At 36.4% G+C, this 15,690-nt stretch overlaps 1 protein-coding gene across 1 annotated transcript in view; it reads right to left on the bottom strand.

Annotated features, from left to right (window-relative positions):
* The window catches only part of LOC102870330 (myosin-3-like), a 154,129-nt gene that overhangs the window by 12,714 nt on the left and 125,725 nt on the right, over positions 1 to 15,690 (bottom strand). The window contains exons 29-30 of the mRNA XM_006897220.1: positions 4,152 to 4,299; positions 924 to 967 (exon numbers count right to left, since the gene is read on the bottom strand). Of these exons, the coding sequence (XP_006897282.1) occupies positions 924 to 967; positions 4,152 to 4,299 (192 nt within the window). The remainder of the gene's footprint in view (positions 1 to 923; positions 968 to 4,151; positions 4,300 to 15,690) is intronic.

The raw sequence follows: 15,690 nt of genomic DNA, 5'->3' as shown, positions 1-15,690 counted from the left end.
CTTAAAGCATAGATGTCTTTATATAAGATTTGAGCTTTACAAAGAAAAAGATTATGTAGTGTTATATGGTTCTTAAGGCTTAAATATGACCCTCTGTGGTAAGGAGTCACACTGCCAACGCAAAGACATGACGTTGAAATCTTCCTCCATATTCTCCATAGGAGAAAAATGGACAATCTCATCATGTGCAATTTACAGCCTCTGAAAACTTGCTGAAAGGTCAGCTATGGATCAGTTCTAACTTGAGGGCACACAATAACATCTACAGGATCACAGTATTAAATGATTAAAGATTAATCACTTCATTTCTGGGCTTCATTATTTCCTCATATGTTAAAAAAAAGGATTTGGATAGAGTGATTGTAGAATCACTTGCTCAAAAACATACATCTGTTAAATCTTGTTTTTCAATTATAGCAGAATCTGCTGGTTGATCTTTAATATCCCATTCTCCTCCATTTACCTAGAAAGGTGTGAATTGTCTAACATGTGTTTCTAGAGAGAAGAGAAACATCTCTCTATGCTACTTTCTTCTTAGAAAGTGACTGGGTTTTACAGTGTGGACTTAGTGCAGACTCTGAAGTAGCCAGCTGAGAAGGATGGAATAGAAAATGTCCCTGTGGATCTGGTGAAACTGCTCTCTCTTCCCTGGCATGCTGATTGTCAACTTTTGTTTCCATGAGGAAGAAATACATTATTGTTAATATGTCTTTCCTGAACCAGGAAAGCAGGCTTAATTAATATAACAAGGAGTATAAAAGCATAAATATGTAAATACAAATACACACATATACACATTAAAAACTCTTATGTGATTTACATTTAAAACTATGTAGCTCCAAATAACATTTAAAAAATAACCTTATTTCCAAGTATTTGATAGGCATTTGCTAGGTGAAATTATCAAGGGAATTAATAATTACCTTGGAGTTCAGAGACGCTGAACGTTTTTTAATCTGGCAGTCTTCTGAAGAAAAACACATGTTAGAAATTATTTGTGTGGTTTATACTAAATGAAATGTCATAACTCTTTAAAATAAATGCATTGTCAGAAAAGATCTTGTGTAAGACTTTGCAGATGATCGAGCAATGCTAATTAATATCAATTTGACATTAATTTAGTGATTCAGAGAAATTACTCTTCTAGCCACTAGAACGCAATATCCCTTTTTGCTTTAGAGGTTTACAATATCTAGCGCATTAAAAAAAATCTTCAAGTCTGTTGTCATAAAATTGATTCTAACTAACCATAACCTACAGAACAGCTTCATAGGGTTTCCAAAGCTATATAGCTTCACCAGAGGAGATTGCTCCTTCTTCCTCCTAGAGCTGACAGGTTTGAACCACAGACTTTTTGTTTAGCAGCCAAATACTTGATGACTGCATCAATTCCTATTCATAGTAACCTTCCATTATATTTCCAAGGCTGGAATTCTTTATGGAGAAGTCTGTTCTATCTTTCTCTCACAAATTGGTTGGTGGATTCAAACCATCAACCCTTAGCAGCCTGATTATTACACACTACGCTAGGGCTCCTTTTACCTAATACATTGTTGTTGTCGTTGTCATGTGCTGTTGAGTCAACTGCAACTCATAGTGACCCTATATGCAAAAACTCTGAAGCCAGCTCTGTCCTGAGCCAGTCTCACTGACTCTGACATACCCACCCCATTGCCCCGTTACTGTATTGGTCCATCTCATTCGGGTTCATCTTCTATTTCACTGTTCCTCCACCCTTGAAGCTTGATATCCTTTTCCAAGGATGGATAACCATATGCCCAAAGTGTGTGAGATGGAGCTTCAAAATCCTAGCATCCAAGGAGAAACTTGGTTTCACCCTCTCCAAGACAGACTTATTTGTTTTCTTTGTGGTCCATGATATGTTCAAGACTCTTCTCCAGCACCACTACACAAAGCCATCATTTCTTTTTCTGTCATCTTTAGTCATTGTCAAGCTCTCTGATGCATAGTAAGTAATTTCAAAGACCATGGTCTGGATCAGCAGGCACTAAATGGCATCTACTGAATTAATTAAAGCCTAAACACAGATCAGAAAAGTATCTATTACAGTTACTTGTCTAGAAGGAGGAAGAGTTCACATAAATAAGAACTTTAACAGAAAAGTTCATGTATAATATGTTGTTATTGTTATGTGCCATCGAGTTGCTTGCGACTCATAGCGACCCTATGTACAACAACCCTAAACCCTGCTCTATCCTATGCCAATCGCACTGCCTCTGACACACCCATCCTGATTACCGCAGTCACTGAATCAATCCACGTCATAGAGGGTCTTCCCCTCCTGTGCTGTCCCTCCACCCTCCCAAGCATGATGGCCCTCTCCAAGGACCTGTTCCTCCTTACAACATGTCCAAAGTATGTCAGACAAAGCCCCAGAATCCTTGCGTCCAAGGAGTAGCCTGGTTTAACCCTCTCCAGGATGAATCCGTTTGTTTTCTTGGCAGTCCATGGTACATTCAATAAATACTCTTCTCCAGCACCACAGCTCAAAGGCATCAATTCTCCTTCTATCCTCCCTAGTCATTGTGCAACTCTCTGATGCATAACAAGTGATTGCAAAGACCATGGCCTGTATCAGATGCACCTTAGTCTCCAGAGATACACCATTGCTTTTGAGCACTTTAGGGAGGTCCCTAACAGCAGACTTTCCCATCGCAATACTTTTTTTTTTATTTCCTGGCTGCTGGTGCCTAGAGTGTTGACCGTGAAGCTGAGCAAACTGAAACTGTGAACAATCTCAATCTCTTCACCATCCATCCTGATGCTGCCAATTGGGCCAGTGGTGAGAATCTTTGTCTTCATGACATTGAGCCTCAGTCCATACTGAAGGCTGCAGTCCTTGACCTTCTGTAGCAAGTCCGTGAGGTCCTCCTCAGTTTCAGTAAGCAGGGTTGTACATTGTATAATATAGAGGGGGAAAAAAGATTTGTGTAAAACTGATTTATCAGAAATTCTGATTCTAATTCTCTCACAATATCACTATAATGTGAGCAGCCCTAGTGATACCTTGTTTAACAGAAAGCTGAAGTGCTCAAATGTCAGTTTTCAGAACCCGCAATCACTTTGTTAGAGAAAGATGTACCAGTTGCAGTTTGCTTCTGTGAAGAGTTCCAGCCTTGAAAATGAAATGAAGTCTTTTTACCCTGTTCAGAACAGTTGCTTAGAATCACAATCAAATCACTGGCAATGGATTTTATTTATTTTTTGTTTATATTAACATAACTTACATGACATATAATTTTTCCCCAGTTTAAAATCCATTCAGTTTACTGTGCCAACATCATCTCAGCTTTGGAGAATAAAAAGCCATAACTGATGAGTAAATAAACTATTTACATTATTACAGTCCACCTTACATGTGGAAAAAGAATTAACTATAATATATCCTAAGCAGAAAATAATACCAGGATCAATTTAGGTCCCTAGTTGTCACAATTTACTCTTGACTATTATCAGGTGGCCTAGTGCTAAGGTGCTGCACTACCAACCCAAAGCAGGTGGTTCAAATTCACCACTTGCTCCGCAGGAGAAAGCGTGGGTTATCTCCTTCTGTGAGATTTACTGCCTCTGAAAACCACTGGAGATCAGGTATGAGTCAGTTCTGACTTGACAGCACACCACTACCACAACAACAACAACTAAAATAATGGTTCAAACCCAATTAGTGGTTACATGGCAGAACTTCTTAGTCAGCTACTTCCATCACATTTAAAGCCTAAAAAAAATGCACAGCAACAACAAAAACCCAAAATAAAACCCTATCAAGCTCAGTTATATTCTGCAACATGTGTAGCCACCACAAGCTTGAATCAACTCAGTTTCTACAAGACAGTCAACTCAATGAACTGGATGAAATAGATTCTGTCATCTCAGCAAATGAAATTGACTTACTGTATTTTGGCATCATTATCAGTAAGTTCTTTTCTCTGACAATAGTCCTGTGCCAATTTTCTGACATCTTCCTTTTGATTGTCTAAAAAGATTATCTAAATAGGTAGGAATGACTTATTTAATAACTTTAAGGATCTTATACTAAGCTATAATAAAGTATATAAAGAAAAAAATGGGGGGGAAAGCAAAATGTTGGAAAAATTCAATTGATATTGTTATCTTAAACTTTTATGAATTACCTTCATCTCCAGGAGAGTTAAAAGATCTTTCATTCTGCAAAAGAACCTGTTTCAGTTCTTCTAATTCAGCATGCTCTTTGGCATACATTCTCTTCAAGTTTTCTACATGTTGAATCATCACTTCAACTGCTTTACTAACCCGGCTTTCCTAGTGAGAGTGAGAGCAAAACAAGTTTACATGAAAAATACTCCTCTCAATATCCAGTTAAAGATATTGAATGAATACATGTATTTACCATCACATTATCCTAAACACCCACCAAAATAGCAACAGCATTTTTAAAAAACAGTGTATGTGCAAAGGCAAGTAGAGCAGTAGAGAATAAAATAGCAAGACCATTTTGAAAGCTGGATAGTGGAAAAATTAATAAGTGACTGAAACACCCGTAAACAACCCTGAAAATGGTAGGAAGGAAGCCTATAGAACCTGGAATGAAACACAGAAAAATAACATGGCTCAAAAGTTGGCATAAGTATCTCTCAGTACAGGATGGTGGGCATATAGACAAAGAATTAGCTATAAACCTATGTATAGATTAGATCCAGAGAGCTCATCCATTATGTTACTTGTTAGCACAATAACATTTTCTCCTCCATACCAGTGAAAAACTACAAAGATTGATTCTCTGAAAAGTGTTAAACAGAGGGTCTGTCGATTGGGAAATATCAGAGTTGATGGTGAGGGTACCATGCTGGTAGCAACAGATTTATATAAAAACTCATACATTGTGAAAACTGAAATCTTCCAGCCTTATTCTTGCTTCTAACTCCCAAAAGCTGAATTTGTGCTTAATCCTTCAAGACAGGCAGTAGCAAGATTTGTCTTAGGGACTCTTACATACCAAGATAAAAATCATGAAAATACAGACTTTAAATATACCCTAATTGAACTTCTTCATATGCAAAAATCTCAGAATCAAAACCAACTTGCCCTCTAACAGACATAAAGATCTCAGCCATATAGTGGATCATCAGACAATGGAGAACAATCTGTAGAATCAAAGAAAGTAAAACACTGAAAGAAGCAGGCTAAAAGAAACAGGTTATAGGCTGACTAGTACCTCAAGGAAACTATTACATGTTCAGAGTTAAGAAAAATTATTATATCCATTAAATAGGAATAGGGAGCCCTGGGGAAGCTGTGCTGTTATCCCAAAGGCATGCAGTTCAAATCCACCAGCTGCTGTGCAGAAGAATGGGAAATTTCTTTCTGTGTGAATAATTGCTTTGGAAAACTCACCAGGGGCCAGCTATGAATTGATTCCAGCTGCATGGTATATAACAAAGAACAACAACAGGAACACAAGGTCTTTTTGAAAAAGAACATTCTGAGAACAACAAAAAGTTTCTGAAAATTAAAATAATTAAAAAAGACATAGTAGGAGTTTGATGATAAAGTTGAAGAAATCTCTCTGATACTAGTGTAGAAAGACTAACTGAAGGAAAAGAGATGAGAAATTACAATCTTGGTAGAGATAATATTCAAATAAAAGGAATGTGAGGAAGTATATAAAGTGCAGGAAAATGTAAAAAAATGTAGAAAAAAAGAAAATTCCCAAACTGAAGAATATAACTTGCTATAATTAATAAATCTTTTCAGGGCCTGAAACAGTGAATGAAAATCAACCTCTAAAAAAAGAGGGTATTAGAGAAAAGAAGTTACATCAAAAGCTCTTAGAAATAAAGTTATTATGCTAGAGACATAATCACAGAATTCTGTATAATCAATGATTTATTAATTGCATATATATACCTTTTATAAGAAATACAAACGGTGACTATACACATGGACATTGCCTGATGGCCCACACCGGAATAAGATTGATCTATGGGAAAAATCATTGGAGAAGTTCAATATAAGCTGTGGAATCTATGCCAGGTGCTGATTGTGGAACAGATCATCAACTACTCACACACAAATTCAAACTGAAGCTAAAGAAAATAAAATCTATAAGAAACAAAGTTTGCCCTTGAGTCTATCCCTTCTGAATTTAAAACCATCTCAGGAACTGGTCTGAGGCCTTGAAAACTAATGAGTAAAGACCAGATTAGTTGTGGGAGGATATCAAGAATATCATCCATGAAGAATGCAAAAGGTCATTACAGAGATGGAGAAAGAAGAAAAGGCCAAGATGGATGTCAGAAGAAACTCTAAATATTGCACTCAAGCACAGAGAAACCAAAGCAAAGAGAAAAAATCAAGAAGTTAAGGACTGAATAGATGACTTTGAAGGGCAGTGTGGGAAGACAAAATATTATAATGAAATGTGCAAAGAACTGGAGTCAGAAAATCAGAAAGGAGGAACTTTCACAGCATTTCTTACACTGAAGGAACTGAAGAGCAAATTTAAGTTTTGAGTTTCAGTACTTAAAGGTGCTGATGGCAAAATGTTGAATGATCCAAGAAGCAACAAAAGAAGTTGGAAGAAAGTCACAAATTCACTATACCAAAAAGAATTGGCTGACATAGAATTTCACGAAACAATATATGTTCAAGAGGCAATGGTGATGAAGGGCCTCTCCAGTGCTTGTGGGGAAACGGGACTCAGGCTTCCCTAGGGATAGGTTCCTCCATTTGGGTATCCTTGCCTCTACAGCTGTGGGGCTATTCCAGGGAGCAAACAGGATAAGAGAGCTTGGGACACAAAGTTACAATCACAGGAAAGTCTTTTTCAGCTTTCTGAGTTAGAGAGGGCTGACTTGAGAACCCCACCCCCTGCCCACAAGGTGCTTGAGCTGGCAGGCCTGATCTTGCATCACTCAAGAGAAAAGAAAGACATGACACTTCAGGAGAAAAGGTGAAAGAGAAACTGCTCAAATGAAGCATCTGGTCTCACACAACTCAGCAATTTCATACAGGAAGGAGGAAATAGAGTTTGGGACAAGGGTCTATATGAAGGCAAAATTCCTGCAGGGCTGCAGTGCAAAACTAGGACGGACTTTAGTTAAGGCCAATTGTCCCAGAAGAGACTTTTAGTAGAGTGAGCGTCTGACCCCATAGATTGAACATTTTAAACTTGCAACTAATCAATAAGATCATAAAGACAAGAACTACAGACAACTTACACAGACACAATAGAAACAGCCTAACACTCATTAAGAAAAACTTCATATAATATCAGGAAAGCAGCAGACAGCATAAAACACTGTGAAAAAAACATATTAAGCTTTGTCCAAAATAGCAGAGACTATTGCAGACTTCATGAATACGCCAGAATCAAGAAGGCAGATGATATATATTGATATGCAGACATTGGAACAGCTATGAATGAAAGTACTAATGATGGCAGAAACAATGAAAGTCACAAATAAAAGAATAACCTAGAAGGAGATAACTAAATATATATATTATATATTTTATATTTTATATATATCATATATCATATATCATATATCATATATCTCATATCATCTCATATATCATATTATATATTATATATATATTTATATATATATATACACACACACATACATACACACACACATATATATAAGAAGGAACTTGCACAACTATGGAAGAATTGAAACTATAGATAAAGAGATACAAGAACTAAAAAAAAATTATCACAAGATAGAAATGGTATAGCCAACACAAGGTTGTAAATAAAAAAATGCAAGAAAAGTCAATTACTAATTTTATGACTGGTAAAAGTGTCCAACATGTTGGAAGGACAAAAATGAAGAACAAAAAAGAGGGAATAGGAACTTAGTGAACTGGAAGACAAGAACCTCAATGGAAACATACTAGAAGAATTATCAAGGATAAGACCTAAAGGAAATGAAGACAAGATTAGAATCAAGTGGGATGACATCAAAAGGAGTGAAACCAGTAGCCTTGGAATTCCAGGATATGAGAGGCACAGGGAAATCATGGAGAAAATTGTGGAAGAGGTACTAGAAGAAAATTTCTTAGTATTATGAAGAATGAAGAAATCCACATTCAAGAAGCTCAGTGAACACAAAACAGACTAAACCCTAAAAGAAAAACATACAGACATATGATAATAAAATTCTCCAAAATAAAAGATAAGGATAGAATACTAAAAACAATACAAGAAAAAGAAAGAGTAAGTAACCTACAAACAAAAACAATTAGATTAAGTTCTGATTTTTCAGCAGAAACCATGTGAGCAAGAAGCCAATGGTATGGCATATACAGAAAGTTGAAAGAAAACAATTGCCAACTGAGATCCTTTACCTAGCAAGCTCTCTGTCAAATATGAAGGAGAAATAACATCCTTTGCAGAAAAAAAGGCATTTATAAAAACAAGACTAAATCTATAAGAACTTTTTAGGGAATTCCTTCACACAGAGGCTACAAAGGAAAGTGAATGGACCATAGAAAAAAGAACAACAAAAAGAGAAACACAGCAAAATGATAATAATAAAATAATAATAAAACCTAGTCTGTCATTTAATGTGAATGGACTAAATGCACCAATCAAGAGAAAAACAGGAGCAGAATGGATTAAAACGCTAACCCAATTAATATGTTGTCTACAAGAGAAACATCTAAGAAATGAAGAGAAAGATAGATACAAAGTCAGAGTCTTTAAAAATAAAAGAAAAAGAACAATTATGCCAAGTAAATGGTATCCACAAAGAACCTGGAGTGGGAATACTAATATATGATAAAACAGACTTCAGAATGAAAACCATCATAAATAAAAAAGCACACTATATAATGATTAAAGACACAGTAGACCAAGAAGACATAACAATGGGCAACCTCTATGCACCAAATTATAGGCCTGCTGAATACATAAAACAACTGTAACAAAATTGAAGAAAGAAAAAAATATCACCATAGCAGTGGAGACTTTAAACACACTACTTTCTCCAAAGGATAGGTCAACATAAAAAAAAACTTAAGAATGATGCAAAAGATTTAAATTATGCATTCAGCCAACTTGACCTTGTGGATGTATTCCAAGTACTGCACCCAGCTAAAACTCAATTCACTTACTTTTCATGTGCATATGACACATTTTTCAGAATTGATTACATATTAGGGGACAAAGCAAACCTAAAAAGAAAAAAACACCTCAAAAACATTGAAATAATATAAAGTATCTTCTCAGATTACAATGCCATAAAACTAGAAATTAACCACAAGAAGATAAAGCTTATATAACCACCAGTGTGGAAGCTAAATAACACCCTGTTAGAACATGATTGGATTGTAGATGAATTAAAGAATGAAATAAAGTTCCTCAGAACAAACAATAATGAAAATAAACATACCAAGACTTCTTGGATGCAGCTAAGACAGTCTCAAGGGTCAAAGCAATAGGCAAACACATAAAAACAAAGAAAGAAGCAAAGTTGATCATCTAACTCAACATCTTGATCAAATAGAAAAAAAAAAAAATTTAACCCCACACCCTCTAGAAGAAAGGAAATTATAGTAACAAGAGCTGAAATTAATGAAGAAAAACAATTGAAACCATGAACAAAACCAGTAACTCATTATTTTTAAATGGTCAATAAAATTGACAGACCATTGGCAAACTTAACAAAAGAAAAATAGAAGAGTCTGATAACTTAATTAACTAATGATAGTGGTGACATCTCAACAGAACCAGAGGAATTATAAGTCCATTATTGTAAGAAATAGAAGGATAACTAGTAAAACATGTATGAAAATGCAAGGAATGGAAGGGTGAAGATGGGTAGGGGCAAAACCACAGGCTTGCACAGTTTGGTGGGTGGAGGGAGGGCGAGAAGGAAATGGGAAGTACCTGGGTAAAATAACAGGGTAATGATGGACAAGGGCCAACAGTGATTCACTTTATAAAACATAATACATGAGAATAATTTTATCAAACACAATGTGAATGAAGAATAGCGTGAAACACAATGTATACAAACTTTTTAAGCAAGCCAATGAAAAATCAAAACAAAAAGAGCCAATGGTGATAAAGGAGTAGCAGAATGGATTAAAAAAACCACAAAGCCCATCAATATGTTGCCTACAAGAGACACATCTTATAAAGGAAAAGAAAGACAGACTCAAAATCAAGGGCTGGAAAAAAAAATTTACCAAGCAAATTACAACCTAAAAAAAGCAGGAATGGCAATACTAATCTCTAATAAAATAGATTTCAGAAAGAAAAACACCATTGAAGATAAGGAAGGGCATTACATACTAATTAAAGGTACAATAGATCAAGAAGACATAACCTCGGTCAACATTCATGCACCAAATGATAGGCCTGCAAAATGCATAAAACAATGGTTAACAGAATTTAAGAGAGAAATAGACAGCACCACAATAGTGGTAGGAGATTTTAATACACTACTAGCACCAAAGGATAGGTCAACTCCAAAGAAACTCAACAAAGATGCAGAAAATCTAAACTATAAAATCAGACAGCTCAACCTTGTGGATGTATTCAGAGAACTGCACCCAATTAAAACTCAATTCACTTTCTTCTCAAGTGCACATGGTGCATTCTCCAGAATTGATCATATATTAGGTCACAAAGCAAGCCTCAACAAATTTAAAAAAAATTGAAATAATACAAAGTATTTTCTCAGACCACAATGCCATAAAATTAAAAATTAACCACAAAAGAGTAAAGCTTACAAAACCACCCATGTGTAAACTAATTCTCTGCTAAAACCTGATTGGGTTATAAAAGATATAAAGAATGAAATAAAAAAAAAAAAGTTTCTTGAAACACATGATAATGAAGATACAACTTACCAAAACCTCTGAGACACAGCTAAGGCAGTCCTCAGAGGGCAGTTCATAGTGTCAATACATCTTTTGAGGATCTTCCTGTCCTTCGTTGACCCTCCATCTTTACAAGCATGGTGTCCCTTTCCAAGGAATAGCCTCATCTAGCTACATGTCCAAATATGAGATGAGTTTTCACCATTTTTTGTCTTCAAGGGCCACTCTGGCTGCACTTTCTCTGAGACATATATGGTTTCATAGTGACTTGCTTTGGGGTACTGTTGTGTTGCTTCCTACTCATAGCACACTTTCATCTCACATACTTTAGGTATATTGTTAGCTGAGGCTAGGAGAGGGACACCATGCTTAGAAAAGCATAGTCTGCAAAGGAGAGAAGACTCAACCAGATGGATTGATACACTGGCTGCTGAAATCAGCTCTAGTGTGTCAGGAAGTGTGAGGATGACATAGGACAGGGTTCAAATCTCTTGTTCATAGGATTGCTATGGATTGTACTCAATGTGCAGGCACATAACAACTACAACAACATAGCACTCTATGTACAGAATAAAGCACTGTCCGGCACTGGTATGCTTAATCTCATTATTGCAATTACTGTGCCAGTCCATCTTGTTTAGATGGATATTTGCATCTGTGAAGTGTACTATGAAAAACACACAAATAAGAAATGGCAGCATGAGAAGCTCGGGAACCAGTTCACTGGCATTTTACAATAGACTGCCACATAGAAAGGATTTTCTGTGAAAGTCACACTAGAGTAAGACTTTAGGAATAGACACAGGAATAGATATAATAGTGACTAAAGGTGGCATTGTGCCTAACATGTGTGCTAAACAGGAAGGATACCAGTGTGACTGGAATTCAATAATCCTGGGAGACAAAATTCAAGGGATAATATGGTAGGGAAGTCATGAAGAGTATTTAAGCTAGTTAAAGACTTTGGATTTACTGAATAAATGAGTTGCCAATAAAGGACTTTGAGCCAAAAAAGTTGTATAATCCAACTTCAATTTTAAAGATTCACTCTGGCTGTTTTATCACTATTGCAAAGACAAAGATTCTCACCATTGTGCCAATTGGCAGCATCATGATAGAGAGAGATGAGATTGAGGTTGTTAACAATTATAGCTTGACGGTTCCAAAATCAACATTCCTAACACCAGCAGTCAGGAAATAAAAAGACGAATTGCATTGGGAAAATCTGCTGTCAGGGACCTCTCCAGAATACTGAAAAGTAACAATGTCAGTCTAGAGACTAAGGTGTGCCTAATCCAGGTCATGGTCTTTGCCATTATTTGCTATGTATCAGAAAGTTGGACAATGACTAAAGATGAAAGAAGAATCAATGCCTTCAAATTGTGGTGCTGGAGAAAAGTCTTGAATGCACCATGGACTGCCAATAAAACAAATAGGCCTGTCTTGGAAAGGGTGAAACTAAGTCTCTCCTTGGAGATGAGGATTTTGAAGCTACATCTCACATACTTTGGGCATGCAGCCAGGGTTGACTGGTTCTTAGAGAACATCATGCTTGGAAGGGAGGAGGGACAGACAGAGCAGGAGAGGAAGACTCTGGATGAAATGGAATCATACAGTAACTGGGCAATGGGGTTGGAGTGTTGTAATTAGTGAGACTGGGCCAGGGCAGAGTTCAGAGCTGTTTTACATAGGCTCACTATAAGTTGCAGGTTACTTGATGGCAAATAACAACAACAACAATAATAATAGGGAGAGGTATTAGGTTGGCAGAAGGAACACCAATTGTTGTTGCTGTATACCGTTGAGTTTGCATTGACTCATAGCTGACACTCCAGTGGGTTTTCAGCAGAAGTGGATTGTACAGGAGATTGCTCATCCTTCTCCCATGGAACATTTTGTAGATTTGAACTCCATGCCTTTGGAGTTGCAGCACAGTTTCTTACCACTAGACCACCGGAGCAAGTTGTTAATTGATCTGGGAGATTGTGGCTCAGATAAATGTGGAAACAGTAGAGATGGAAAGATGTGATTGGATTCGGAATATATTTTTATGGTGGAGACATCAAAGTTTGCTTACTAGACTTATTGTGTGATATGATAAAAAGGTGGCTCAAGGATAGCAACCATTGTGAAGATGTTACAGGGTCAGACTGCATTTTATTCTATTGTATGCAGGGTCACTATGAGTCTGAACTCTCTCAGTAGTACCTAAAAACATGAAAGAAAAGCATTGATAATTATCCCAAGGGTTTTGTTTTATTTTTTCCTCAGGAACTGGAATAAGAGAGTTGTCTTTGGAGAATAGAAGGAAAGCCAGTTTTGGAAGGACCAGAAATTATTTGGATTGGGTTAAGTTATAGTTTGTGGAGTTTAGCTTTCAATATGACTTCCCTAGCCATAGTTTGACTTTTCTATATACATGGGTGGCACTATGCAAATGAGGCATACTAGCCAGCCTATCCACCAGGGGATTGACTGTCTACCAATCCACAAGGGGATTGGCTAGTCTTGCCATTAAACTGAGCAATCCAGCAGCAGGAGAATTAGAAATCCTCAGCTTCAGCAAAAAAAAAGAAGTAGCAAGAGAATGTAAGATACCCTTTGATACTAGACATTCTTCTTCCAGCTCCACATATGGCAGCAGTAGTCATGGCCAAAGTAGAGACCGGATCTAAGATGAGACATTGGGACTGCTACATTATTGGAGCTGGAGCTAAGAGCCTTTTCCAAAGTTTGTTGGACAACTTTGGGTAGAGGGCCAGTATTGGTAAGACTGAGAACTTTGTAACATTGATCTAAAGCAGTGAGGATCAAGGCTGTGGTGCCTGTGAGCACATTTCAGGAGCCATCCTAACTGTATTTTGCTACTAGCCTGGATTGTAACCTTTTATCTTCTCTAACATTGTTCTGTGTGGTATGTGAGCTAATGCATTGAATTTGGGGCCCAATAAAGCAATACAAATTTGTATTTGTATAAGCAATGAGATGAGTAGAAAGAGGTATGGGGGTATGAGAATATGGGGCACATGGCTGAAGTCGTGGGAATTGGATTTGTGCTATTGATACTGTTGACAGGGACAGTTCTCCTTTGCAAAGTCAGGAAAGGTCAGGCATGGCTCTTCCTACGTGGTCCTTGCTCTTTTTACAGAGTTCCTTATCAAATATCCCAGTGGAAATGTTGAATGGGCAGCAATTTATTTAAATCTGGAATTCAAGGAAGAGATCAAGTGAAATATATGCATTTGAGAGTCTTCAGCTAACTAAAATCATGGCAGAGAGAAGTAAGCATTACAAAGATGGCATACAGGGGCCCCTCAATATTGAGAAGTCTCAGGGAAGGAGAATGAAATGCATTACCAATAATGGACAGAATGTACATTGATAATATACGTAATGTACATTAAAATATACTACAGTAATGTATAGAAAAACACTGAGGGATATGATGCGAAAGCCAAGAGCATGTTCCTGAAAGGAGAAGGCTTAACCCATTAATGCTACAGGTAGATTAAAGATGATGCCTGAGAATATGGTCCATGAATTTGATAATATAGAGGTCATTAGTGCCCTTAAGAAAACTCAATTTGTGGTAGCAAAGGGTAATTTATTAGAAGATGGTGGGGTAAGATGATGAGAAGCAGTACATCTTTTGAGTTTTTCTATTATTGGGGACATAGTAGTAGACTGGCAGCAAAAAGAGAAAAGGTCAGCACAGATTTTGTTTGTATTAGGGTTTTTATTACTTTTTATGTTCTTAAAAAGAATGGTGTACTTTTTATAAAGATGAGTAATTCAGCATAGTGAGAAAAATTTGGGGGAAAAGGAAAAAAGAAAAACCAGAACCTAAATTCGTGAGTAAATGATAAGATTGATATGGTTTCAGATACTAGCAGGCTTTGAGTTTATGGTAGTTTCCTTCTAATTGCTTACATTTTTTTCAGTGAAGTAGGAAGTAAAGAGTTTACAGAAAAGAAAAGAGATGACTGTGGTTTGAGAAAAAGGAGGTAGTGTGAAATTGACATTTAGAAGGTGAGAGAGTAAATGAATAATAGGAAGCCATCAAGAACCCACTTGAAGATTGTGATGATGAATTTAAAGAGCTCAGTTGTTTGTAGGGATTCCAATGTTTGTTACGAAGTAAAATGTTTATGAAAACAAATTTACTCTGTAAACTTCTACTCAAATCACAATAAAAAGTTAAATAAGTAGATAGATCTAGATAGACAGATACTGGTAGGAATTAATGAGTTGACTCATAGTAATCCTATGTACAAAAAACCAAAATATTCTCTGATCCTGCACTACAGTTACAGAGAACTTAGTCAGCATTACAAACTTTCCAGGCAAAAAGAGGTATAGAGCAAGTGAAGTGAATTCAACTGGGGTTGGAGACTTGCTAAATAAGTAAAATAAAACAAGAGAAAAGTGTTGAGAGCTAATGAAATAGCAGGTTTGACTATGGAACTAAAGTTTGGAAAGAGAAAAAAAAGAGGATAAGATGAGGACTATGAAAAAGGCAGAGGAGAGCTGAGATTGATGAAAACATAATAGTCATGCAGATGACATCTAAAAATGAAAACTCACTATATGGAAGAGTAAGCAGGCTATTTAGAAATAGAAATGTGAATACTAACAAAAAGCAAACAGTTCAATTGCCAAGAGTTAAAAACTGCTTCTCTGGAATGCAGAAAATAGAATCATAGGACTTACAGAACTATTTAACTTTCTAAAATGAAGTACATTCACAACTTTTTTGAAAATAAGAGAAATGAAATGTGAAAAAGAACCAGAACATTAAAAAATGTAGAACAAATGATCAAACTGAAACTGTTGTTGTTGTTATGTGCCGTCGAGTCGTTT

Source organism: Elephantulus edwardii, unplaced genomic scaffold (genome assembly GCF_000299155.1).
Source record: "Elephantulus edwardii isolate Elephantulus edwardi_28Jun2011 unplaced genomic scaffold, EleEdw1.0 scaffold00206, whole genome shotgun sequence".
NCBI classification, from domain to species: domain Eukaryota; kingdom Metazoa; phylum Chordata; class Mammalia; order Macroscelidea; family Macroscelididae; genus Elephantulus; species Elephantulus edwardii.
This window is presented reverse-complemented; position numbering and strand designations above follow the sequence as displayed.